General features: G+C 59.7%; 1 protein-coding gene across 1 annotated transcript in view; it reads left to right on the top strand.

Moving 5' to 3' along the window:
• The first annotated feature begins 4004 nt into the window (after positions 1–4004).
• slc5a6a (solute carrier family 5 member 6a) overlaps positions 4005–24975 on the top strand; it is a 92854-nt gene continuing 71883 nt past the window's right edge. Inside the window, exons 1-2 of the mRNA XM_072515658.1 lie at positions 4005–4151; positions 16929–17763. Of these exons, the coding sequence (XP_072371759.1) occupies positions 17416–17763 (348 nt within the window). The 5' untranslated portion in view covers positions 4005–4151; positions 16929–17415. The remainder of the gene's footprint in view (positions 4152–16928; positions 17764–24975) is intronic.

The raw sequence follows: 24975 nt of genomic DNA, 5'->3' as shown, positions 1-24975 counted from the left end.
AAAGAACAAAGAAATGAACAGCACAAGAATAGGCCCTTCGGCCCTCCAAGACCGTGCCGACCATGCTGCCCGACTAAACTACAATCTTCTACACTTCCTGGGTCCGTATCCCTCTATTCCCATCCTATTCATGTATTTGTCAAGATGCCCCTTAAATGTCACTGTCGTCCCTGCTTCCACCACCCCCTCCGGCAGCGAGTTCCAGGCACCCACTACCCTCTGCGTAAAAAACTTGCCTCGTACATCTACTCTAAACATTGCCCCTCTCACCTTAAACCTATGCCCCCTAGTAATTGACCCCTCTACCCCGGGGAAAACCCTCTGACCATCCACTCTCTCTATGCCCCTCATAATTTTGTAGACCTCTATCAGGTCGCCCCTCAACCTCCTTCGTTCCAGTGAGAACAAACCGAGTTTATTCAACCGCTCCTCATAGCTTATGCCCTCCATACCAGGCAACATTCTGGTAAATCTCTTCTGCACCCTCTCTAAAGCCTCCACATCCTTCTGGTAGTGTGGCGACCAGAATTGAACACTATACTCCAAGTGTGGCCTAACTAAGGTTCTATACAGCTGCAACATGACTTGCCAATTCTTATACTCAATGCCCCGGCCAATGAAGGCAAGCATGCCATATGCCTTCTTGACTACCTTCTCCACCTGTGTTGCCCCTTTCAGTGACCTGTGGACCTGTACTCCTAGATCTCTTTGACTTTCAATACTCTTGAGGGTTCTACCATTCACTGTATATTCCCTACCTGCATTAGACCTTCCAAAATGCATTACCTCACATTTGTCCGGATTAAACTCCATCTGCCATCTCTCCGCCCAAGTCTCCAAACAATCTAAATCCTGCTGTATCCTCTGACAGTCCTCATCGCTATCCACAATTCCACCAACCTTTGTGTCATCTGCAAACTTACTAATCAGACCAGTTACATTTTCCTCCAAATCATTTATATATACTACAAACAGCAAAGGTCCCAGCAAAGATCCCTGTGGAACACCACTGGTCACAGCCCTCCAATTAGAAAAGCATCCTTCCATTGCTACTCTCTGCCTTCTATGACCTAGCCAGTTCTGTATCCACCTTGCCAGCTCACCCCTGATCCCGTGTGACTTCACCTTTTGTACTAGTCTACCATGAGGGACCTTGTCAAAGGCCTTACTGAAGTCCATATAGACAACATCCACTGCCCTACCTGCATCAATCATCTTAGTGACCTCCTCGAAAAACTCTATCAAGGTAGTGAGACACGACCTCCCCTTCACAAAACCATGCTGCCTCTCACTAATACGTCCATTTGCTTCCAAATGGGAGTAGATCCTGTCCCGAAGAATTCTCTCCAGTAATTTCCCTACCACTGAAGTAAGGCTCACCGGCCTGTAGTTCCCTGGATTATCCTTGCTACCTTTCTTAAACAGAGGAACAACATTGGTAATCTGCCTTCCTGTTTTTGCTTCCAAAGTGAATAACCTCACACTTATCCAAATTATACTGCATCTGCCATTGGTTTGCCCACTCGCCCAACCTGTCCAAATCATGCTATAGGATCTCTGCATCCTCATCACAATTCACCCTCCCACCTAATTTGGTATCATCAGCAAACTTTGAAATGTTACATTTTGTTCCTTCATCCAAATCATTAATATATATTGTGAATAGCTGGGGTCCCAGCACCGATCCCTGTGGTACCCCACGAGTTACTGCCTGCCAATTCGAAAAGGACCCATCCATTTATTCCTACTCTGCCAACCAGTTTTCTATCCACCTCAATACACTTCTCCCAATCCCATGTGCTTTAATTTTGCACAATAATCTCTTAAATCACACCCCTCCCTCCTGAAGCCACGCCCCCTCCCTCCTGAAGCCACACCCTCTCCCGAAGCTGCACCCCTCCCTCCTGAAGCCACACATCCTCCCTCCTGAAGCCACATCCCTCACTGCTGAAGTCACACACCCTCCCTCTTGAGGACACCCCCCCCTCCCTCCTGAAACCACACCCCCTTCCTCCTGAGGCCACGCCCCCTCCCCCTGATGCCATGCCCCTCCCTCCTGGGGCCACGCCCCTCCCCTCCCGAAGCCACGCCCCCTCACTCCCGAGGCCACACCCCCTCCCTCCCTTGGCCAGGCCCCCTCCCTCGGCCAGGCCCCCTCCCTCCCTCGGCCTCGCCCCTCCCTCCCGAGGCCACGCCCCCTCCCTCCCAGGGCCACGCCCCCTCCCTCCTGAGGCCACGCCACCTCCCTCCGAGGCCACGCCCCCTCCCTCAGGGGCCTGCAGCCACAATCACTCCCTCCCGCCTGAAGCCCCACCCCCTCCCTCCCGCCTGAAGCCCCACCCCCTCCCTCCCGCCTGAAGCCCCACCCCCTCCCTCCCGCCTGAAGCCCCACCCCCTCCCTCCCGCCTGAAGCCCCACCCCCTCCCTCCCGCCCGCCTGAAGCCACAACCCCTCCCTCCTGAAGCCACAACCACTACCTCCCTCCCTCCTGAAGCCACAACCCCTCCCTCCCTCCTGAAGCACCACCCCCTCCCTCCTGAAGCCACAACCCCTCCCGAAGCCACAACCCCTCCCTCCCTCCCGAAGCCACAACCCCTCCCGCCTGCCTGAAGCCACAACCCCTCCCTCCCACCTGAAGCCCCACCCCTCCCTCCTGCCTGAAGCCCCACCCCTCCTGCCTGAAGCCCCACACCCTCCCTCCCGAGGCCACGCCCCCTCCCTCCCTCCTGAGGCCACGCCCCCTCCCACCCTCCTGAGGCCACTCCCCCTCCCTCCTGAGGCCACGACCCCTCCCTCCCTCCTGAGGCCACGCCCCCTCCCTCCTGAAGCCACGCCCCCTCCCTCCTGAGGCCACGCCCCCTCCCTCCTGAGGCCACGCCCCCTCCCTCCTGAGGCCACGCCCCCTCCCTCCCTCCCTCCTGAAGCCACAACCCCTCCCTCCCGAAGCCACAACCCCTCCCTCCCTCCCTCCTGAAGCCACAACCCCTCCCTCTCCCTAAGCCACAACCCCTCCCTCCCTCCCGCCTGAAGGCCCACCCCCTCCCTCCAGCCCGCCTGAAGCCCCACCCCCTCCCTCCCGCCCGCCTGAAGCCCCACCCCCTCCCTCCCGCCCGCCTGAAGCCCCACCCCCTCCCTCCCGCCTGAAGCCCCTGCCCCCTCCCTCCCGTCCGCCTGAAGCCCCACCCCCTCCCTCCTGAAGCCCCACCCCCTCCCTCCTGAAAGCCCGCCCCTCCCTCCTGAAGCCCCGCCCCTCCCTCCTGAAGCCCCGCCCCTCCCTCCTGAAGCCCCGCCCCTCTGTCCTGAAGCCCCACCCCTCTGTCCTGAAGCTCCGCCCCCTCCCTACTGAAGCCCCGCCCCTCCCTCCTGAAGCCCCGCCCCCTCCCTCCTGAAGCCCCGCCCCCTCCCTCCTGAAGCCCCGCCCCCTCCCTCCTGAAGCCCCGCCCCCTCCCTCCTGAAGCCCCGCCCCCTCCCTCCTGAAGCCCCGCCCCCTCCCTCCTGAAGCCCCGCCCCCTCCCTCCTGAAGCCCCGCCCCCTCCCTCCTGAAGCCCCGCCCCCTCCCTCCTGAAGCCCCGCCCCCTCCCTCCTGAAGCCCTGCCCCCTCCCTCCTGAAGCCCTGCCCCCTCCCTCCTGAAGCCCTGCCCCCTCCCTCCTGAAGCCCTGCCCCCTCCCTCCTGAAGCCCTGCCCCCTCCCTCCTGAAGCCCTGCCCCCTCCCTCCTGAAGCCCTGCCCCCTCCCTCCTGAAGCCCTGCCCCCTCCCTCCTGAAGCCCTGCCCCCTCCCTCCTGAAGCCCTGCCCCCTCCCTCCTGAAGCCCTGCCCCCTCCCTCCTGAAGCCCTGCCTCTTTCCCCACTGATGGCCCGCCACGTTGCTGGATCTGGGACGAAGGGGTCCGTTTTCACACATTAATCAGCCCCGTCGCCGAGGGCGATGGAGCTCTCTGTCCTCCCAGCCGTTATGGATGTGCCGCCATGGTTGTGGGATGCAGTTGTACCGCCATGGCTGTGCGGGGCGGATGTGCCGCCATCTCATTGCAGGGCGGATATGACGAATTTGTCCATGCTGCGGGGCATCCACCCACTCCTGCCGGGCTTCCCAATTGGGGGAGCGGCAGAGTGTGTCCTTCATTGAGCTGGAAGACGGAGGGGAGAGAGGGTAAGAGACAGCGAGAGACCGGGGACTGGGGCGCGGGACCGGGGCGCGGGGGGGGGGGGGAACCGGGGTTGGGGAGGGGGGAGGGGACCGGGAGGGAGGGTCGGTACCGGTGCGCTGTCCAGATTCTGACACGTGACTGGGAGAACCGGCAGTCCCGGGGGCACAGTCCGATCCCACAGACCCGGGGGCACAGTCCGATCCCACAGTCCCGGGGGCACAGTCCGATCCCACAGACCCGGGGGCACAGTCCGATCCCACAGACTGGGCACAGTCCGATCCCACAGTCCCGGGGGCACAGTCCGATCCCACAGACCCGGGGGCACAGTCCGATCCCACAGTCCCGGGGGCACAGTCCGATCCCACAGACTGGGCACAGTCCGATCCCACAGACTGGGCACAGTCCGATCCCACAGACCCGGGGGCACAGTCCGATCCCACAGACCCGGGGGGCACAGTCCGATCCCACAGACCCGGGGGCACAGTCCGATCCCACAGACTGGGCACAGTCCGATCCCACAGACCCGGGGGCACAGTCCGATCCCACAGACTGGGCACAGTCCGATCCCACAGACCCGGGGGCACAGTCCGATCCCACAGACCCGGGGGCACAGTCCGATCCCACAGACCCGGGGGCACAGTCCGATCCCACAGACTGGGCTCAGTCCGATCCCACAGACTGGGCACAGTCCGATCCCACAGACCCGGGGGCACAGTCCGATCCCACAGTCCCGGGGGCACAGTCCGATCCCACAGACCCGGGGGCACAGTCCGATCCCACAGACTGGGCACAGTCCTATCCCACAGTCCCGGGGGCACAGTCCGATCCCACAGTCCCGGGGGCACAGTCCGATCCCACAGACTGGGCACAGTCCGATCCCACAGTCCCGGGGGCACAGTCCGATCCCACAGACTGGGCACAGTCCGATCCCACAGACTGGGCACAGTCCGATCCCACAGTCCCGGGGGCACAGTCCGATCCCGCAGACTGGGCACAGTCCGATCCCACAGACTGGGCACAGTCCGATCCCACAGTCCCGGGGGCACAGTCCGATCCCACAGACTGGGCACAGTCCGATCCCACAGACCCGGGGGGCACAGTCCGATCCCACAGACCCGGGGGGCACAGTCCGATCCCACAGTCCCGGGGGGCACAGTCCGATCCCACAGACTGGGCACAGTCCGATCCCACAGTCCCGGGGGCACAGTCCGATCCCACAGACTGGGCACAGTCCGATCCCACAGACCCGGGGGGCACAGTCCGATCCCACAGACCCGGGGGGCACAGTCCGATCCCACAGTCCCGGGGGCACAGTCCGATCCCACAGACTGGGCACAGTCCGATCCCACAGTCCCGGGGGCACAGTCCGATCCCACAGACCCGGGGGCACAGTCCGATCCCACAGACTGGGCACAGTCCGATCCCACAGTCCCGGGGGCACAGTCCGATCCCACAGTCCCGGGGGCACAGTCCGATCCCACAGACCCGGGGGCACAGTCCGATCCCACAGACTGGGCACAGTCCGATCCCACAGTCCCGGGGGCACAGTCCGATCCCACAGTCCCGGGGGCACAGTCCGATCCCACAGTCCCGGGGGCACAGTCCGATCCCACAGACCCGGGGGCACAGTCCGATCCCACAGACCCGGGGGCACAGTCCGATCCCACAGACCCGGGGGCACAGTCCGATCCCACAGACCCGGGGGCACAGTCCGATCCCACAGACCCGGGGGCACAGTCCGATCCCACAGACCCGGGGGCACAGTCCGATCCCACAGTCCCGGGGGCACAGTCCGATCCCACAGTTCCGGGGGCACAGTCCGATCCCACAGACTGGGCACAGTCCGATCCCACAGTCCCGGGGGCACAGTCCGATCCCACAGACTGGGCACAGTCCGATCCCACAGACCCGGGGGCACAGTCCGATCCCACAGACCCGGGGGCACAGTCCGATCCCACAGTCCCGGGGGCACAGTCCGATCCCACAGTCCCGGGGGCACAGTCCGATCCCACAGTCCCGGGGGCACAGTCCGATCCCACAGAATGGGCACAGTCCGATCCCACAGTCCCGGGGGCACAGTCCGATCCCACAGACTGGGCACAGTCCAATCCCACAGACCCGGGGGCACAGTCCGATCCCACAGACCCGGGGGCACAGTCCGATCCCACAGACCCGGGGGCACAGTCCGATCCCACAGACCCGGGGGCACAGTCCGATCCCACAGACTGGGCACAGTCCGATCCCACAGACCCGGGGGCACAGTCCGATCCCACAGTCCCGGGGGCACAGTCCGATCCCACAGTCCCGGGGGCACAGTCCGATCCCACAGTCCCGGGGGCACAGTCCGATCCCACAGACTGGGCACAGTCCGATCCCACAGTCCCGGGGGCACAGTCCGATCCCACAGACCCGGGGGCACAGTCCGATCCCACAGTCCCGGGGGCACAGTCCGATCCCACAGTCCCGGGGGCACAGTCCGATCCCACAGTCCCGGGGGCACAGTCCGATCCCACAGTCCCGGGGGCACAGTCCGATCCCACAGACTGGGCACAGTCCGATCCCACAGTCCCGGGGGCACAGTCCGATCCCACAGACTGGGCACAGTCCAATCCCACAGACCCGGGGGCACAGTCCGATCCCACAGACCCGGGGGCAGAGTCCAATCCCACAGACCCGGGGGCACAGTCCGATCCCACAGACTGGGCACAGTCCAATCCCACAGACCCGGGAGCACAGTCCGATCCCACAGACCCGGGGGCAGAGTCCAATCCCACAGACCCGGGGGCACAGTCCAATCCCACAGACCCGGGGGCACAGTCCGATCCCACAGACCCGGGAGCACAGTCCGAACCCACAGACTGGGCACTGTCCGATCCCACAGACTGGGCACAGTCCGACCCCACAGACCCGGGGGCACAGTCCGATCCCACAGACCCGGGGGCACAGTCCGATCCCACAGACCCGGGGGCACAGTCCGATCCCACAGACCCGGGGGCACAGTCCGATCCCACAGACTGGGCACAGTCCGATCCCACAGACCCGGGGGCACAGTCCGATCCCACAGACCCGGGGGCACAGTCCGATCCCACAGTCCCGGGGGCACAGTCCGATCCCACAGTCCCGGGGGCACAGTCCGATCCCACAGTCCCGGGGGCACAGTCCGATCCCACAGTCCCGGGGGCACAGTCCGATCCCACAGTCCCGGGGGCACAGTCCGATCCCACAGACTGGGCACAGTCCGATCCCACAGACTGGGCACAGTCCGATCCCACAGACCCGGGGGCACAGTCCGATCCCACAGACCCGGGGGCACAGTCCGATCCCACAGACTGGGCACAGTCCGATCCCACAAACCCGGGGGCACAGTCCGATCCCACAGACCCGGGGGCACAGTCCGATCCCACAGACCCGGGGGCACAGTCCGATCCCACAGACCCGGGGGCACAGTCCGTTCCCACAGACCCAGGGGCACAGTCCGATCCCACAGTCCCGGGGGCACAGTCCGATCCCACAGACTGGGCACAGTCCGATCCCACAGACCCGGGGGCACAGTCCGATCCCACAGACCCGGGGGCACAGTCCGATCCCACAGACCCGGGGGGCACAGTCCGATCCCACAGTCCCGGGGGCACAGTCCGATCCCACAGACTGGGCACAGTCCGATCCCACAGACCCGGGGGCACAGTCCGATCCCACAGTCCCGGGGGCACAGTCCGATCCCACAGTCCCGGGGGCACAGTCCGATCCCACAGACCCGGGGGCACAGTCCGATCCCACAGACCCGGGGGCACAGTCCGATCCCACAGACCCGGGGGCACAGTCCGATCCCACAGACCCGGGGGCACAGTCCGATCCCACAGACCCGGGGGCACAGTCCGATCCCACAGACCCGGGGGCACAGTCCGATCCCACAGACCCGGGGGCACAGTCCGATCCCACAGACTGGGCACAGTCCGATCCCACAGACCCGGGGGCACAGTCCGATCCCACAGTCCCGGGGGCACAGTCCGATCCCACAGACTGGGCACAGTCCGATCCCACAGACCCGGGGGCACAGTCCGATCCCACAGACCCGGGGGCACAGTCCGATCCCACAGACTGGGCACAGTCCGATCCCACAGACCCGAGGGCACAGTCCGATCCCACAGACTGGGCACAGTCCGATCCCACAGACCCGGGGGCACAGTCCGATCCCACAGTCCCGGGGGCACAGTCCGATCCCACAGACTGGGCACAGTCCGATCCCACAGACCCGGGGGCACAGTCCGATCCCACAGTCCCGGGGGCACAGTCCGATCCCACAGACTGGGCGCCGTCCGATCCCACAGTCCCGGGGGCACAGTCCGATCCCACAGACCCGGGGGCACAGTCCTATCCCACAGACCCGGGGGCACAGTCCGATCCCACAGACCCGGGTGCACAGTCCGATCCCACAGACCCGGGGGCACAGTATGATCCCACAGACCCGGGGGCACAGTCCGATCCCACAGACTGGGCACAGTCCGATCCCACAGACTGGGCACAGTCCGATCCCACAGACCCGGGGGCACAGTCCGATCCCACAGACCCAAGGGCACAGTCCGATCCCACAGCTTCGGGGGCACAGTCCGATCCCACAGACTGGGCACAGTCCGATCCCACAGACTGGGCACACTCCGATCCCACAGACCCGGGGGCACAGTCCGGTCCCACAGACCCGGGGGCACAGTCCGATCCCACAGTCCCGGGGGCACAGTCCGATCCCACAGTCCCGGGGGCACAGTCCGATCCCACAGACTGGGCACAGTTCCGATCCCACGGACCCGGGGGCACAGTCCGATCCCACAGACTGGGCACAGTCCGATCCCACAGACCCGGGGGCACAGTCCGATCCCACAGACTGGGCACAGTCCGATCCCACAGACCCGGGGGCACAGTCCGATCCCACAGACTGGGCACAGTCCGATCCCACAGACCCGGGGGCACAGTCCGATCCCACAGAATGAGCACAGTCCGATCCCACAGACTGGGCACAGTCCGATCCCACAGACCCGGGGGCACAGCCCGATCCCACAGACCCGGGGGCACAGCCCGATCCCACAGACCCGGGGGCACAGTCCGATCCCACAGACCCGGGGGCACAGTCCGATCCCACAGACTGGGCACAGTCCGATCCCACAGACCCGGGGGCACAGTCCGATCCCACAGACCCGGGGGCACAGTCCGATCCCACAGACCCGGGGGCACAGTCCGATCCCACAGACTGGGCACAGTCCGATCCCACAGACCCGGGGGCACAGTCCGATCCCACAGACCCGGGGGCACAGTCCGATCGCACAGACCCGGGGGCACAGTCCGATCGCACAGACCCGGGGGCACAGTCTGATCCCACAGACTGGGCACAGTCTGATCCCACAGACTGGGCACAGTCCGATCCCACAGACCCGGGGGCACAGTCCGATCCCACAGACCCGGGGGCTCAGTCCGGTCCCACAGACCCGGGGGCACAGTCCGATCCCACAGACTGGGCACAGTCCGATCCCACAGACTGGGCACTGTCCGATCCCACAGACTGGGCACCGTCCGATCCCACAGACCCGGGGGCATAGTCCGATCCCACAGACCCCGGGGCACAGTCCGATCCCACAGACTGGGCACAGTCCGATCCCACAGACTGGGCACAGTCCGATCCCACAGTCCCGGGGGCACAGTCCGATCCCACAGTCCCGGGGGCACAGTCCGATCCCACAGACTGGGCACTGTCCGATCCCACAGACTGGGCACAGTCCGATCCCACAGACCCGGGGGCACAGTCCGATCCCACATTCCCGGGGGCACAGACCGATCCCACAGTCCCGGGGGCACAGTCCGATCCCACAGACTGGGCACAGTCCGATCCCACAGACTGGGCACAGTCCGATCCCACAGACCCGGGGGCACAGTCCGATCCCACAGTCCCGGGGGCACAGTCCGATCCCACAGTCCCGGGGGCACAGTCCGATCCCACAGACTGGGCACAGTCCGATCCCACAGACTGAGCACAGTCCGATCCCACAGACTGGGCACAGTCCGATCCCACAGACCCGGGGGCACAGTCCGATCCCACAGACTGGGCACAGTCCGATCCCACAGACTGGGCACAGTCCGATCCCGCAGACTGGGCACAGTCCGATCCCACAGACTGGGCACAGTCCGATCCCACAGTCCCGGGGGCACAGTCCGATCCCACAGTCACGGGGGCACAGTCCGATCCAACAGACTGGGCACAGTCCGATCCCACAGTCCCGGGGGCACAGTCCGATCCCGCAGACTGGGCACAGTCCGATCCCGCAGACTGGGCACAGTCCGATCCCGCAGACTGGCACAGTCCAATCCTACAGTCCCGGGGGCACAGTGCGATCCCACAGACTGGGCACAGTCCGATCCCGCAGACTGGCACAGTCCAATCCTACAGTCCCGGGGGCACAGTGCGATCCCACAGACTGGGCACAGTGCGATCCCACAGACTGGGCGCAGTGCGATCCCACAGACTGGGCACAGTCCGATCCCACAGACTGGGCACAGTCCGATCCCACAGTCCCGGGGGCACAGTCCGATCCCACAGACCCGGGGGCACAGTGCGATTCCACAGACTGGGCACAGTCCGATCCCACAGTCCCGGGGGCACAGTCCGATCCCACAGACCCGGGGGCACAGTCCGATCCCACAGACTGGGCACAGTCCGATCCCACAGACTGGGCACAGTCCGATCCCACAGACTGGGCACAGTCCGAACCCACAGACTGGGCACAGTCCGATCCCACAGACTGGGCACAGTCCGATCCCACAGACTGGGCACAGTCCGATCCCACAGACTAGGCTCAGTCCGATCCCACAGACTGGGCACAGTCCGATCCCACAGACTGGGCTCAGTCCGATCCCACAGACTGGGCACAGTCCGATCCCACAGCTCCGCGGTCACAGTCCGATCCCACAGCTGCGGGGCACAGTTCGATCCCACAGACTGGGCACAGTCCGATCCCACAGACTGGGCACAGTCCGATCCCACAGACTGGTCACAGTCCGATCCCACAGACTGGGCACAGTCCGATCCCACAGACTGGGCACAGTCCGATCCCACAGACTGGGCACAGTCCGATCCCACAGACTGGGCACAGTCCGATCCCACAGACTGGGCACAGTCCGATCCCACAGTCCCGGGGGCACAGTCCGATCCCACAGTCCCGGGGGCACAGTCCGATCCCACAGTCCCGGGGGCACAGTCCGATCCCACAGACTGGGCACAGTCCGATCCCACAGACTGGGCACAGTCCGATCCCACAGACTGGGCACAGTCCGATCCCACAGACTGCGCACAGTCCGATCCCACAGCTGCGGGGTACAGTCCGATCCCACAGACTGAGCTCAGTCCGATCCCACAGACTGAGCTCAGTCCGATCCCACAGACTGAGCACAGTCCGATCCCACAGACTGGGCACAGTCCGATCCCACAGACTGGGCACAGTCTGATCCCACAGCTCCGGGGGCACAGTCCGATCCCACAGTCCCGGGGGCACAGTCCGATCCCACAGTCCCGGGGGCACAGTCCGATCCCACAGACTGGGCACAGTCCGATCCCACAGACTGGGCACAGTCCGATCCCACAGACTGGGCACAGTCCGATCCCACAGACTGCGCACAGTCCGATCCCACAGCTGCGGGGTACAGTCCGATCCCACAGACTGAGCTCAGTCCGATCCCACAGACTGAGCTCAGTCCGATCCCACAGACTGGGCACAGTCCGATCCCACAGACTGGGCACAGTCTGATCCCACAGCTCCGGGGGCACAGTCCGATCCCACAGCTCCGGGGGCACAGTCCGATCCCACAGACTGGGCACAGTCCGATCCCACAGACTGAGCACAGTCCGATCCCACAGACTGGGCACAGTCCGATCCCACAGACTGGGCTCAGTCCGATCCCACAGACTGGGCACAGTCCGATCCCACAGACTGGGCACAGTCCGATCCCACAGACTGGGCTCAGTCCGATCCCACAGACTGGGCACAGTCCGATCCCACAGACTGGGCACAGTCCGATCCCACAGACTGGGCACAGTCCGATCCCACAGACTGGGCACAGTCCGATCCCACAGACTGAGCACAGTCCGATCCCACAGACTGAGCACAGTCCGATCCCACAGACTGGGCACAGTCCGATCCCACAGACTGGGCACAGTCCGATCCCACAGACTGGGCACAGTCCGATCCCACAGACTGGGCACAGTCCGATCCCACAGACTGAGCACAGTCCGATCCCACAGACTGAGCACAGTCCGATCCCACAGACTGGGCACAGTCCGATCCCACAGACTGGGCACAGTCCGATCCCACAGACTGAGCACAGTCCGATCCCACAGACTGGGCACAGTCCGATCCCACAGACTGGGCACAGTCCGATCCCACAGACTGAGCACAGTCCGATCCCACAGACTGGGCACAGTCCGATCCCACAGACTGTGCACAGTCCGATCCCACAGACTGGGCACAGTCCGATCCCACAGACTGAGCACAGTCCGATCCCACAGACTGGGCACAGTCCGATCCCACAGACTGGGCTCAGTCCGATCCCACAGACTGGGCACAGTCCGATCCCACAGACTGGGCACAGTCCGATCCCACAGACTGGGCTCAGTCCGATCCCACAGACTGGGCACAGTCCGATCCCACAGACTGGGCACAGTCCGATCCCACAGACTGGGCACAGTCCGATCCCACAGACTGGGCACAGTCCGATCCCACAGACTGAGCACAGTCCGATCCCACAGACTGAGCACAGTCCCATCCCACAGACTGAGCACAGTCCAATCCCACAGACTGAGCACAGTCCGATCCCACAGACTGGGCACAGTCCGATCCCACAGACTGGGCACAGTCCGATCCCACAGACTGAGCACAGTCCGATCCCACAGACTGGGCACAGTCCGATCCCACAGACTGGGCACAGTCCGATCCCACAGACTGAGCACAGTCCGATCCCACAGACTGGGCACAGTCCGAATCCACAGCCCCGGGGACAGAGTTAACGGGTGCGATGTAAGCTAGTGAACGGGATTCACCGGGTGTTTCCCGACAGCTGACCCAGCGAGGCTGTCACCGGTATCTAACGTTAATTATGCCGCTTAATGGAGCCCCAGGCTTCACGCCCAAATGAATGCCCCACCGGCCGATTCGCCAGGACCATGCTCGGCAGCTCTCCGCTAGCTAGCAGAACCTACGCCGATCCTGCAGAGCAAACCCCAGACAGCTCACAGCCATGAACCGTGCAGACCAGCTCCACCATTGGGGGATGCCAGACTCATGGACCCTTTTCCCCCGAGGGAGTCGGAGGGTCAGCCAACAGGGCAGCCGGTGCTGCCTGGGAGGAAGTGGCAGGGGCCGTGAGCTCGGGGAGTTTGACCAGGAGGATCGCCACCCACTGCCGCAAGAAGCTCAACAACCTCCACCCCGCACGCTGGCACTGGTCCAAGCCCGCCAGAGGGCGCCCACCAAGGGCATCGAAGGCCACGGGGCACTGTAAGCAGCAGGCTGCCTGCAGCTGATGTGCATCCTGGGCAGACACCAAGTCAAACCAGTAGAGTTAGGAGCGCCAGGAAGATTGAGGATCACCGAGAGGGCACTTGGGGCAGAGACTTGGGCCATCCCCTGCCAACCCACAGGGTCTATCCAACCTGCCCTGTACACGCACCCAAGCTGCAGCAGGGTCTCCTCAGCTGGAGCTGCGCCCATTAGGGGTATACACAATCCGGGGAGTGGCATGCCAGACCCACAGGTGCACTGCCCTCCCCCCAGCGCAGGGGCCAACCTCCACCAACGATGCTGGGGGGGGGGGGAATGTGGGAGGGGAGTAAAGAGACGATGGGGAGGGATAGACGGGGCTGTGGGACGAGGCAGGCGGAGGGGGCAAATAGAGGATGTGTGGAGGGAGGAGAATGACTGGGGAGAGAGACAGTGGTGTGCGGAAAGAGAAGAGGGGAGGATGTGGAGGGAGCATGTGGGGATGAGCGGGTGTGTGTGTGGGGAGAGGGGGGGTTTGGGGGGTGGGTGGTAAGGGGCTGGGGAGAGAGATGGGGTGGGGAAGGTGGCGATGGGGTAGGGGAGGGTCAGAGCTGGGGTGGGAAAGGGGAGTGGAGTAGGTTGGGGGGTGGAGGGGAGCAAGGGGAGAGAGAAAGAGGTGGGGAGAGAGGGAGGGACTGAGTGGAGATGGATCAGGATTGGGTAGTGGGGTTAGAGAGACAGAGAGAGGTTAATGGAGGGTGAGAAAGGGAGGGAGAAATGTCCTGTCTGGCAGACAGACAAGGAAGCCAGACAGAGCCCCGAGGGAGCCAGACTGAGCCCCCAGGCAGCCGGACCGAGCCCCGAGGCAGCCGGACCGAGCCCCGAGGCAGCCGGACCGAGCCCCGAGGCAGCCAGACAGAGCCCCGAGGCAGCCAGACTGAGCCCCCAGGCAGCCGGACCGAGCCCCGAGGCAGCCGGACCGAGCCCCGAGGCAGCCGGACCGAGCCCCGAGGCAGCCGGACCGAGCCCCGAGGCAGCCGGACCGAGCCCCGAGGCAGCCAGACAGAGCCCCGAGGCAGCCAGACGGAGCCCCGAGGCAGCCAGACGGAGCCCCGAGGGAGCCAGACTGAGCCCCCAGGCAGCCGGACCGAGCCCCGAGGCAGCCGGACCGAGCCCCGAGGGAGCCAGACTGAGCCCCCAGGCAGCCGGACCGAGCCCCCAGGCAGCCGGACCGAGCCCCGAGGCAGCCGGACCGAGCCCCGAGGCAGCCAGACAGAGCCCCGAGGCAGCCAGACGGAGCCCCGAGGCAGCCAGACGGAGCCCCGAGGCAGGCAGACGGAGCCCCGAGGCAGGCAGACGGAGTACCGAGCCAGCCAGACAGAGCCCCGAGGGAGCCGGACCGAGCCCCGAGGCAGCCGGACCGAGCCCCGAGGCAGCCGGACCGAGCCCCGAGGCAGCCGGACCGAGCCCCGGGGCAGCCAGACAGAGCCCCCAGGCAGCCAGACAGAGCCCCGAGGCAGCCAGACAGAGCCCGAGGCAGCCAGACAGAGCCCCGAGGCAGCCAGACAGAGCCCGGGACAGCCAGACAGAGCCCGGGACAGCCAGACAGAGCCCGGGACAGCCAGACAGAGCCCCGAGGCAGCCAGACAGAGCCCGGGACAGCCAGACAGAGCCCGGGACAGCCAGACGGAGCCCCGAGCCAGCTAGACGGAGCCGCGAGCCAGCCAGACAGAGCCCCGAGGCAGCCAGACAGAGCCCCGAGGCAGCCAGACAGAGCCCGGGACAGCCAGACAGAGCTCCGAGCCAGCTAGACGGAGCCCCGAGGCAGCCGGACCGAGCCCCGAGGCAGCCGGACCGAGCCCGAGCCAGCCAGACAGAGCCCCGAGGCAGCCAGACAGAGCCCCGAGCCAGCCAGACAGAGCCCCGAGGCAGCCGGACCGAGCCCAATCTAATGCAGTTAACAAGAACACAACTGGAGACAGATGAACAGACTGAAGAAGATTGTGGAAACCACACGCTGAGTGGGAGTACACCACACCCTCTGGTTGACTCCCACAGGCTTCCATAATGTTCCAAGGCTCTGGGCAATGATCCACAGCGTTACTGTAACACCCAGAACTGAGGGCACAAAGACACGATTGTCACCAATCTTCCCCAGGAAGTGATGGGAATGTGAAACCTGTTACCACAGGGAGTGGTTGAGGGGGAAGAGATGCATTCAAGACGAAGCTCGATAACTGACAGGAGGGAGGAATGTTGAGAAGGGGAGAGGTTAGAGAAGGTTTGTGTGGAGCATAAACATGAGCATCGACCAGTTGGGACGAAGGGCCTGTTTTTTCCTGTGATGTTCCATCCAATGGGCCAGTGTGACAGACATGAGGGGAACTTGGCAATTGCCCAAGGGCCATCAGTTTCACTGCTGCCATCCCAGTAACACATCGGACAGCAGTGCTTTGTCAGAGCTATCAATCTCCTTTAGTTAGTCTCCAATCGAGCCAGAGGTGAGGGAAATACCCCAGAACTGGAGAGTTCAACGATCCGTAGTCAAAGTCACACCTGGACTGCGGCGGTTCAAGGAGGCAGCTCACCACCGCCAGTTCCTCGAGGGCAATTAGGGACTGGGCAATTAATGCTGGACACGCCAGCGAAGCCCACATCCCACAAAAGAATAAAAGCAAAACTTGTTCCCCCCTCAAATTCGTACGTCCCTATCTGGAAGGAGAATGTTTGTACCTCTGTCAGTTGTAATCAGTGTGTAGGGTTTACACTACCTGGTGTGCCTGAACATTTCTGCGATCTGTTGTGTGGGGACAGGGTTGGTTCTGTTCTGCTGTGTCGGATTCGATGGCCAGCAGGTGGACACACAGCTTGACCAGGATCAAGACTGTTGCTGTCTCTGGCAGCCACTTAGTGCATAGCAAGCTCCCACAAACAGCAATGCCCCCCCCCCGCCCCCAGCGCGAATGGAGTTAGGAGGAAGCTAAAGGGCATAAACATTAACAGAAATGTGCTAGAACTGGCTTTCACTCCAGGAAAGTCAAATTCCTGACAGGATTACAAACTGCTTCATTTTTGCTCCAACTCATTGAAGCTTTGCACTATCCCGCTGACTTATTTACACAGAATTTCAATCAGTTGCTGTACTGTTGTGGAGCGCAGTGGGTGATAGCCAAGATTGTAGACGGCGGGGGGGGGGGGGGTGGGGGGGGGGGGCGACGTTTTGTCTGTGAGAGATTAAATGATCCCTTCTCTTCTCTCCAATAGGCTGGACGGAAAGTGTGCTTCCCCTCCTCCTGGCTTATCTCACCAGCCTTGGACAGTGTGTTCCCTTCGACCGCCGGTCGTTCCACCTGTTTAAATCCCGATGCTCTCTGCCTCGACAGTCCGTGGAGTTGTGTGCGTGCACAGACACTGTGTTGGCGAGTTGATAGAAGAACCGTCCAGGGAGAGGCGGCGCTCAGATTAACGGACGGCGGCGCGCGCACACCCGGGGCAGTGGTGGGGGGGGGGGGGGGGGGGGCAGATTCTGGCTGTGCCACTTTGTCCCAGCCTCGTGTGGTGTGTGTCTGCGCACTAAAGACTTCTCGCTCTCTCAATGAGAATGAGTCAGACTATGCTGTGATGTGCTGAGCTCCTCTCTCTCCCCCCCCCCCCCCCACGTCTCTCTGAACAGAGTGGCGCTCACCCCCACCCCCCCGCCCCCCTTGGAGATTGCGACGAGGGGGGTCCGGGGCCCAGCCACCCGGTCGGGATGGCTACGTCGGCGCTGATGCGCTTCTCCGTGGCCGACTATGTCATCTTCGCTCTGCTGCTGGTCTTCTCCTCCGTCATCGGCCTCTTCTACGCCCTGAGCGGCGGGCGTCAGCGCACCACGCAGGAGTTCCTGTTGGCGGGACGCAGCATGACCTTCCTGCCGGTGGCACTCTCCCTCCTGGCCACCTTCCAGTCCGCCGTGGCTATCCTGGGGGTGCCGGCCGAGATCTACACCTCCGGCACCGAGTACTGGTTCCTGGGCTGCTCCTACTTCCTCGGGCTCCTCATTCCCGCCCACGTCTTTGTGCCCATGTTCTACCGGCTGGGACTCACCAGCACATATGAGGTAAGTGCACGACTCGACAGAGAGAGATCGGAGCAGGGATTTGAAACGAGAAATTGTTCCATTGACGCGGGGGTCGGGAGCCAGGGGACACAGATTGGTCAAACTTTCAGAGGTGAAGAGTCCGCCTTTTGCACAGAGTTGCGATCTGCAAAGGGCTGCCGGAAAGAGCGCTGGAAGCAGGTTCGGGAGGAATTTTCCGAATGGAATTGGAGCAATAGCGGAAGCGATACAGTTGTAGGTTTGAGTGGGAATGAGCACGGGCAGGGCGGGGCAGGTTAAATGGATTGAGCCACCAAAGAACTGGCACAGGAGGACGGGCCGAATGGCTTCCAGCACTATTCAGAAATGACTTAGCAGGAAAAATCTGACAAGCGGGGAACTCTGTCCCGAGGAAAGGAGGCTGAGAGGTGATCATTAGAAAATACTGAAATAGTCACAGAGAGGTTACTGAAAGGGTCACGGCGAGGATATCGAAAGGGTCACGGGGAGGATACCGAAAGGGTCACAGGGAGGATACTGAAAAGGTCACAGAGCGGATACTGAAAGGGTCACAGAGAGGTTACTGAAAGGGTCACAGAGCAGATACTGAAAGGGTCACAGAGAGGTTACTGAAAGGGTCACATAAGGGATAACGAAAGGGTCACAGGGAGGATACTGAAAGGGTCACAGGGAGGATACTGAAAGGGTCACAGAGAGGTTACTGAAAGGGTCACAGAGCGGATACTGAAAGGGTCACAGAGAGGTTACTGAAAGGGTCACAGAGCAGATTCTGAAAGGGTCACAGAGAGGATACTGAAAGGGTCACCGAGAGGTTACTGAAAGGGTCACCGAGAGGTTACTGAAAGGGTCACAGGGAGGATACTGAAAGGGTCACAGAGAGGATACCGAAAGGGTCACAGAGCAGATACTGAAAGGGTCACAGAGAGGATACTGAAAGGATCACAGGGAGGATACTGAAAGGGTCACCGAGAGGTTACTGAAAGGGTCACCGGGAGGTTACTGAAAGGGTCACAGGGAGGTTACTGAAAGGGTCACAGAGAGGTTACTGAAAGGGTCACAGAGAGGATACTGAAAGGGTCACAGGGAGGATACTGAAAGGGTCACAGAGAGGTTACTGAAAGGGTCACAGAGCAGATACCGAAAGAGTCAAAGAGCGGATACTGAAAGGGTCACAGAGAGGATACAGAAAGGTTCAAAGAGCGGATACTGAAAGGGTCACAGAGCAGATACTGAAAGGGTCACAGAGAGGGTACTGAAAGGGTCACAGAGCGGATACTGAAAGGGTCACAGGGAGGATACTGAAAGGGTCAAAGAGCGGATACTGAAAGGGTCACAGAGAGGATACTGAAAGGGTCACAGAGCGGATACTGAAAGGGTTACAGGGAGGATACTGAAAGGGTCACAGAGAGGTTACTGAAAGGGTCACAGGGAGGTTACTGAAAGGGTCACAGGGAGGTTACTGAAAGGGTCACAGAGCGGATACTGAAAGGGTCACAGAGAGGTTACTGAAAGGGTTACAGGGAGGATACTGAAAGGGTCACAGAGAGGTTACTGAAAGGGTCACAGAGCGGATACTGAAAGGGTCAAAGAGCGGATACTGAAAGGGTCACAGAGAGGTTACTGAAAGGGTTACAGGGAGGATACTGAAAGGGTCACAGAGAGGTTACTGAAAGGGTCACAGGGAGGTTACTGAAAGGGTCACAGGGAGGTTACTGAAAGGGTCACAGAGCGGATACTGAAAGGGTCACAGAGAGGTTACTGAAAGGGTTACAGGGAGGATACTGAAAGGGTCACAGAGAGGTTACTGAAAGGGTCACAGAGCGGATACTGAAAGGGTCAAAGAGCGGATACTGAAAGGGTCACAGAGAGGATACTGAAAGGGTCACAGAGAGGATACTGAAAGGGTCACAGAGAGGATACTGAAAGGGTCACGGAGGTTACTGAAAGGGTCACAGAGAGGATACTGAAAGGGTCAAAGAGAGGTTACTGAAAGGGTCACAGAGAGGATACTGAAAGGGTCACAGAGAGGATACTGAAAGGGTCACGGAGGTTACTGAAAGGGTCACAGGGAGGATACTGAAAGGGTCACAGAGAGGTTACTGAAAGGGTCACAGGGAGGATACTGAAAGGGTCACAGGGAGGATACTGAAAGGGTCACAGAGAGGTTACTGAAAGGGTCACAGAGAGGATACTGAAAGGGTCACAGGGAGGTTACTGAAAGGGTCACAGGGAGGATACTGAAAGGGTCACAGAGCAGATACTGAAAGGGTCACAGGGAGGATACCGAAAGAGTCAAAGAGCGGATACTGAAAGGGTCACAGAGAGGATACTGAAAGGGTCACAGAGCAGATACTGAAAGGGTCACAGGGAGGATACTGAAAGGGTCAAAGAGCGGATACTGAAAGGGTTACAGGGAGGATACTGAAAGGGTCACAGAGCGGATACTGAAAGGGTCACAGAGAGGATACTGAAAGGGTCACAGAGAGGTTACTGAAAGGGTTACAGGGAGGATACTGAAAGGGTCACAGAGAGGTTACTGAAAGGGTCACAGGGAGGTTACTGAAAGGGTCACAGGGAGGTTACTGAAAGGGTCACAGAGCGGATACTGAAAGGGTCACAGAGAGGTTACTGAAAGGGTCACAGGGAGGTTACTGAAAGGGTCACAGAGCGGATACTGAAAGGGTCACAGAGAGGTTACTGAAAGGGTTACAGGGAGGTTACTGAAAGGGTCACAGAGAGGTTACTGAAAGGGTCACAGAGCGGATACTGAAAGGGTCAAAGAGCGGATACTGAAAGGGTCACAGAGAGGATACTGAAAGGGTCACAGAGAGGATACTGAAAGGGTCAAAGAGAGGTTACTGAAAGGGTCACAGAGAGGATACTGAAAGGGTCACGGAGGTTACTGAAAGGGTCACAGGGAGGATACTGAAAGGGTCACAGAGAGGATACTGAAAGGGTCACAGAGAGGATACTGAAAGGGTCACAGGGAGGATACTGAAAGGGTCACAGGGAGGATACTGAAAGGGTCACAGAGAGGTTACTGAAAGGGTCACAGAGAGGTTACTGAAAGGGTCAAAGAGCGGATACTGAAAGGGTCACAGGGAGGATACTGAAAGGGTCACAGAGAGGTTACTGAAAGGGTCACAGAGAGATTACTGAAAGGGTTACAGGGAGGATACTGAAAGGGTCACAGAGAGGTTACTGAAAGGGTCACAGAGCGGATACTGAAAGGGTCACAGAGAGGTTACTGAAAGGGTTACAGGGAGGATACTGAAAGGGTCACAGAGAGGTTACTGAAAGGGTCACAGAGCGGATACTGAAAGGGTCAAAGAGCGGATACTGAAAGGGTCACAGAGAGGTTACTGAAAGGGTCACAGAGAGGATACTGAAAGGGTCACAGGGAGGTTACTGAAAGGGTCACAGAGCGGATACTGAAAGGGTCACAGGGAGGTTACTGAAAGGGTCACAGAGAGGATACTGAAAGGGTCACAGGGAGGTTACTGAAAGGGTCACAGGGAGGTTACTGAAAGGGTCACAGAGAGGTTACTGAAAGGGTCACAGAGCGGATACTGAAAGGGTCACAGGGAGGTTACTGAAAGGGTCACAGAGAGGATACTGAAAGGGTCACAGGGAGGTTACTGAAAGGGTCACAGGGAGGTTACTGAAAGGGTCACAGGGAGGATACTGAAAGGGTCACAGAGAGGATACTGAAAGGGTCAAAGAGCGGATACTGAAAGGGTCAGAGAGAGGTTACTGAAAGGGTCACAGGGAGGATATTGAAAGGTCACAGGGAGGATACCGAAAGGGTCACAGGGAGGATACTGAAAAGGTCACAGAGCGGATACTGAAAGGGTCACAGAGAGGTTACTGAAAGGGTCACAGAGCAGATACTGAAAGGGTCACAGAGAGGTTACTGAAAGGGTCACATAAGGGATAACGAAAGGGTCACAGGGAGGATACTGAAAGGGTCACAGGGAGGATACTGAAAGGGTCACAGAGAGGTTACTGAAAGGGTCACAGAGAGGATACTGAAAGGGTCACAGAGAGGTTACTGAAAGGGTCACAGAGAGGTTACTGAAAGTGTCAAAGAGCGGATACTGAAAGGGTCACAGGGAGGATACTGAAAGGGTCACAGGGAGGATACTGAAAGGGTCACAGAGAGGTTACTGAAAGGGTCACAGAGAGGTTACTGAAAGTGTCAAAGAGCGGATACTGAAAGGGTCACAGAGATGTTACTGAAAGGGTTACAGGGAGGATACTGAAAGGGTCACAGAGAGGTTACTGAAAGAGTCACAGAGAGGTTACTGAAAGGGTCACAGAGAGGTTACTGAAAGGGTCACAGAGCGGATACTGAAAGGGTCACAGAGCGGATACTGAAAGGGTCAAAGAGCGGATACTGAAAGGGTCACAGAGAGGATACTGAAAGGGTCAAAGAGAGGTTACTGAAAGGGTCACAGAGAGGATACTGAAAGGGTCACAGAGAGGTTACTGAAAGGGTTACAGGGAGGATACTGAAAGGGTCACAGAGAGGTTACTGAAAGGGTCACAGAGCGGATACTGAAAGGGTCACAGAGAGGATACTGAAAGGTCAAAGAGAGGTTACTGAAAGGGTCACAGAGAGGATACTGAAAGGGTCACAGAGAGGTTACTGAAAGGGTTACAGGGAGGATACTGAAAGGGTCACAGAGAGGTTACTGAAAGGGTCACAGAGCGGATACTGAAAGGGTCAAAGAGCGGATACTGAAAGGGTCACAGAGAGGATACTGAAAGGGTCAAAGAGAGGTTACTGAAAGGGTCACAGAGAGGATACTGAAAGGGTCACAGAGAGGTTACTGAAAGGGTCAAAGAGCGGATACCGAAAGGGTCACAGAGAGGTTACTGAAAGGGTCAAAGAGCGGATACCGAAAGGGTCACATAGAGGATACTGAAAGGGTCACAGAGAGGTGACTGAAAGGGTCAAAGAGCGGATACCGAAAGGGTCACATAGAGGATACTGAAAGGGTCACAGAGAGGATACCGAAAGGGTCACAGAGAGGTTACTGAAAGGGTCAAAGAGCGGATACCGAAAGGGTCACATAGAGGATACTGAAAGGGTCACAGAGAGGTTACTGAAAGGGTCAAAGAGCGGATACCGAAAGGGTCACATAGAGGATACTGAAAGGGTCACAGAGCGGATACTGAAAGGGTCACAGAGAGGATACCGAAAGGGTCACAGAGAGGTTACTGAAAGGGTCAAAGAGCGGATACCGAAAGGGTCACATAGAGGATACTGAAGCGGTCACAGAGAGGTTACTGAAAGGGTCACAGGGAGGATACTGAAAGGGTCACAGAGCGGTTACTGAAAGGGTCACAGGGAGGTTACTGAAAGGGTCACAGAGAGGATACTGAAAGGGTCACAGGGAGGTTACTGAAAGGGTCACAGGGAGGATACTGAAAGGGTCACAGGGAGGATACTGAAAGGGTCACAGAGAGGATACTGAAAGGGTCAAAGAGCGGATACTGAAAGGGTCACAGAGAGGTTACTGAAAGGGTCACAGGGAGGATACTGAAAGGGTCACAGAGAGGATACTGAAAGGGTCACAGGGAGGTTACTGAAAGGGTCACAGAGAGGATACTGAAAGGGTCACAGGGAGGTTACTGAAAGGGTCACAGGGAGGATACTGAAAGGGTCACAGGGAGGATACTGAAAGGGTCACAGAGAGGATACTGAAAGGGTCAAAGAGCGGATACTGAAAGGGTCACAGAGAGGTTACTGAAAGGGTCACAGGGAGGATACTGAAAGGGTCACAGGGAGGATACTGAAAGGGACACAGAGCGGATACTGAAAGGGTCACAGAGAGGTTACTGAAAGGGTCACAGAGAGGTTACTGAAAGGGTCAAAGAGCGGATACTGAAAGGGTCACAGAGCGGATACTGAAAGTTTCACAGATGTTACTGAAAGGGTTACAGGGAGGATACTGAAAGGGTCACAGAGAGGTTACTGAAAGGGTCACAGAGCGGATACTGAAAGGGTCACAGAGCAGATACTGAAAGGGTCAAAGAGCGGATACTGAAAGCGTCACAGAGAGGATACTGAAAGGGTCACAGAGCGGATACTGAAAGGGTCACAGAGAGGATACTGAAAGGGTCAAAGAGAGGTTACCGAAAGGGTCACAGAGAGGTTACCGAAAGGGTCACAGAGAGGATACCGAAAGGGTCAAAGAGCGGATACTGAAAGGGTCACAGGGAGGATACTGAAAGGGTCACAGAGAGGTTACTGAAAGGGTCACAGGGAGGATACTGAAAGGGTCAAAGAGCGGATACTGAAAGGGTCACAGAGCGGATACTGAAAGGGTCACAGAGCGGATACTGAAAGGGTCACAGAGAGGTTACTGAAAGGGTCAAAGAGTGGATACTGAAAGGGTCACAGGGAGGATACTGAAAGGGTCACAGAGAGGTTACTGAAAGGGTCAAAGAGCGGATACTGAAAGGGTCACAGAGCGGATACTGAAAGGGTCACAGAGCGGATACTGAAAGTTTCACAGATGTTACTGAAAGGGTTACAGGGAGGATACTGAAAGGGTCACAGAGAGGTTACTGAAAGGGTCACAGAGCGGATACTGAAAGGGTCACAGAGCAGATACTGAAAGGGTCAAAGAGCGGATACTGAAAGGGTCACAGAGAGGATACTGAAAGGGTCACAGAGCGGATACTGAAAGGGTCACAGAGAGGATACTGAAAGGGTCAAAGAGAGGTTACCGAAAGGGTCACAGAGAGGTTACCGAAAGGGTCACAGAGAGGATACCGAAAGGGTCAAAGAGCGGATACTGAAAGGGTCACAGGGAGGATACTGAAAGGGTCACAGAGAGGTTACTGAAAGGGTCACAGGGAGGATACTGAAAGGGTCACAGAGAGGTTGCTGAAAGGGTCACAGAGAGGATACTGAAAGGGTCACAGAGAGGTTACTGAAAGGGTCACAGGGAGGATACTGAAAGGGTCACAGAGAGGATACTGAAAGGGTCACAGAGAGGTTACTGAAAGGGTCACAGGGAGGTTACTGAAAGGGTCACAGAGAGGATACTGAAAGGGTCACAGAGAGGTTACTGAAAGGGTCACAGGGAGGATACTGAAAGGGTCACAGAGAGGATACTGAAAGGGTCACAGAGAGGTTACTGAAAGGGTCACAGGGAGGTTACTGAAAGGGTCACAGAGAGGATACTGAAAGGGTCACAG

Source organism: Scyliorhinus torazame, chromosome 9, assembly GCF_047496885.1.
Source record: "Scyliorhinus torazame isolate Kashiwa2021f chromosome 9, sScyTor2.1, whole genome shotgun sequence".
Taxonomy (NCBI): domain Eukaryota; kingdom Metazoa; phylum Chordata; class Chondrichthyes; order Carcharhiniformes; family Scyliorhinidae; genus Scyliorhinus; species Scyliorhinus torazame.
This window is presented reverse-complemented; position numbering and strand designations above follow the sequence as displayed.